Source organism: Aphanomyces invadans (genome assembly GCF_000520115.1).
Source record: "Aphanomyces invadans strain NJM9701 unplaced genomic scaffold supercont1.104, whole genome shotgun sequence".
NCBI classification, from domain to species: Eukaryota; Oomycota; class Saprolegniomycetes; order Saprolegniales; family Verrucalvaceae; genus Aphanomyces; species Aphanomyces invadans.
The window spans coordinates 11,973-12,738 of record NW_008580249.1 but is presented as its reverse complement, the minus strand read 5'-3'; the positions used below and the strand labels follow the sequence as shown (position 1 = coordinate 12,738).

The 766-nt window shown below is 62.1% G+C and overlaps 1 protein-coding gene across 1 annotated transcript; it reads right to left on the bottom strand.

The window, feature by feature from the left end:
* Positions 1-93: 93 nt before the first annotated feature.
* H310_14910 (hypothetical protein) lies at positions 94-511 on the bottom strand (the record flags this gene model as incomplete). The annotated part of the gene is made up of 2 exons (XM_008882884.1): positions 94-122; positions 220-511. The coding sequence occupies 2 exons, from the start codon at positions 509-511 to the stop codon at positions 94-96; spliced, it is 321 nt and encodes a 106-aa protein (XP_008881106.1).
* Positions 512-766: the final 255 nt, after the last annotated feature.

Genomic DNA, 766 nt, shown 5'->3' with positions numbered 1-766 from the left:
CGATCATGTCCCCGCTCGACGTTGCGCTGCCCACGCCGGAAGTTAGTGTCACGCTTCCACCAAATCCAGATGTAGATGTCCCTGCGGCCATTTCTAAGGCGCCGCCAGTACCCGATGTTGAGCTGCCACTCACAATAGAAACGGATCCACCAGTCGAAGTAGCTGATGATGTCGAACCACTCAACGTCAAGGAGCCACCAACACCAGCGCTAGCTGTACCAGGAATCAAACTTATAGACCCTCCGGTCGCCACGCCAGTGCCACCGCTCAGGTACACACTTCCGCCAACACCAGTGGTTGCTTCCGTGCTCGCGCCGGCCTTGATGGACACGACGCCGCCAGTGCCCGTGTTGCCAGATCCGACGGTCATCAGAATGGAGCCACCGTTGCCACCGGCGGCCGTCACCGAGCCCAGGATCAAGTTCCCGGAGCTGCCGGTGGACGACGTGCCACTGCTGAAACTCAGCAGCCCAGACACACCCGCCAGCCCAGCATTCGGCGTGCTGACCATGATGTCCCCACTCGACGTGGCCGTTCCAGACCCCGACTTGAGCGTGAGGACGCCACCAGATCCGCCCGTCGCCGATAAACCAGCCGCCACGGTCACTGCGCCACCCGTTCCAGAGGCACCATCTCCGGCCGAAATAGCAACCGCTCCACCAACGCCGCCTGCACTCGACACTCCACTCGCAACCGTCACCGTGCCACTCGCGCCTGACGGAGACACACCGCTCGACAACACTACGACTCCACTCGCACCAGCACT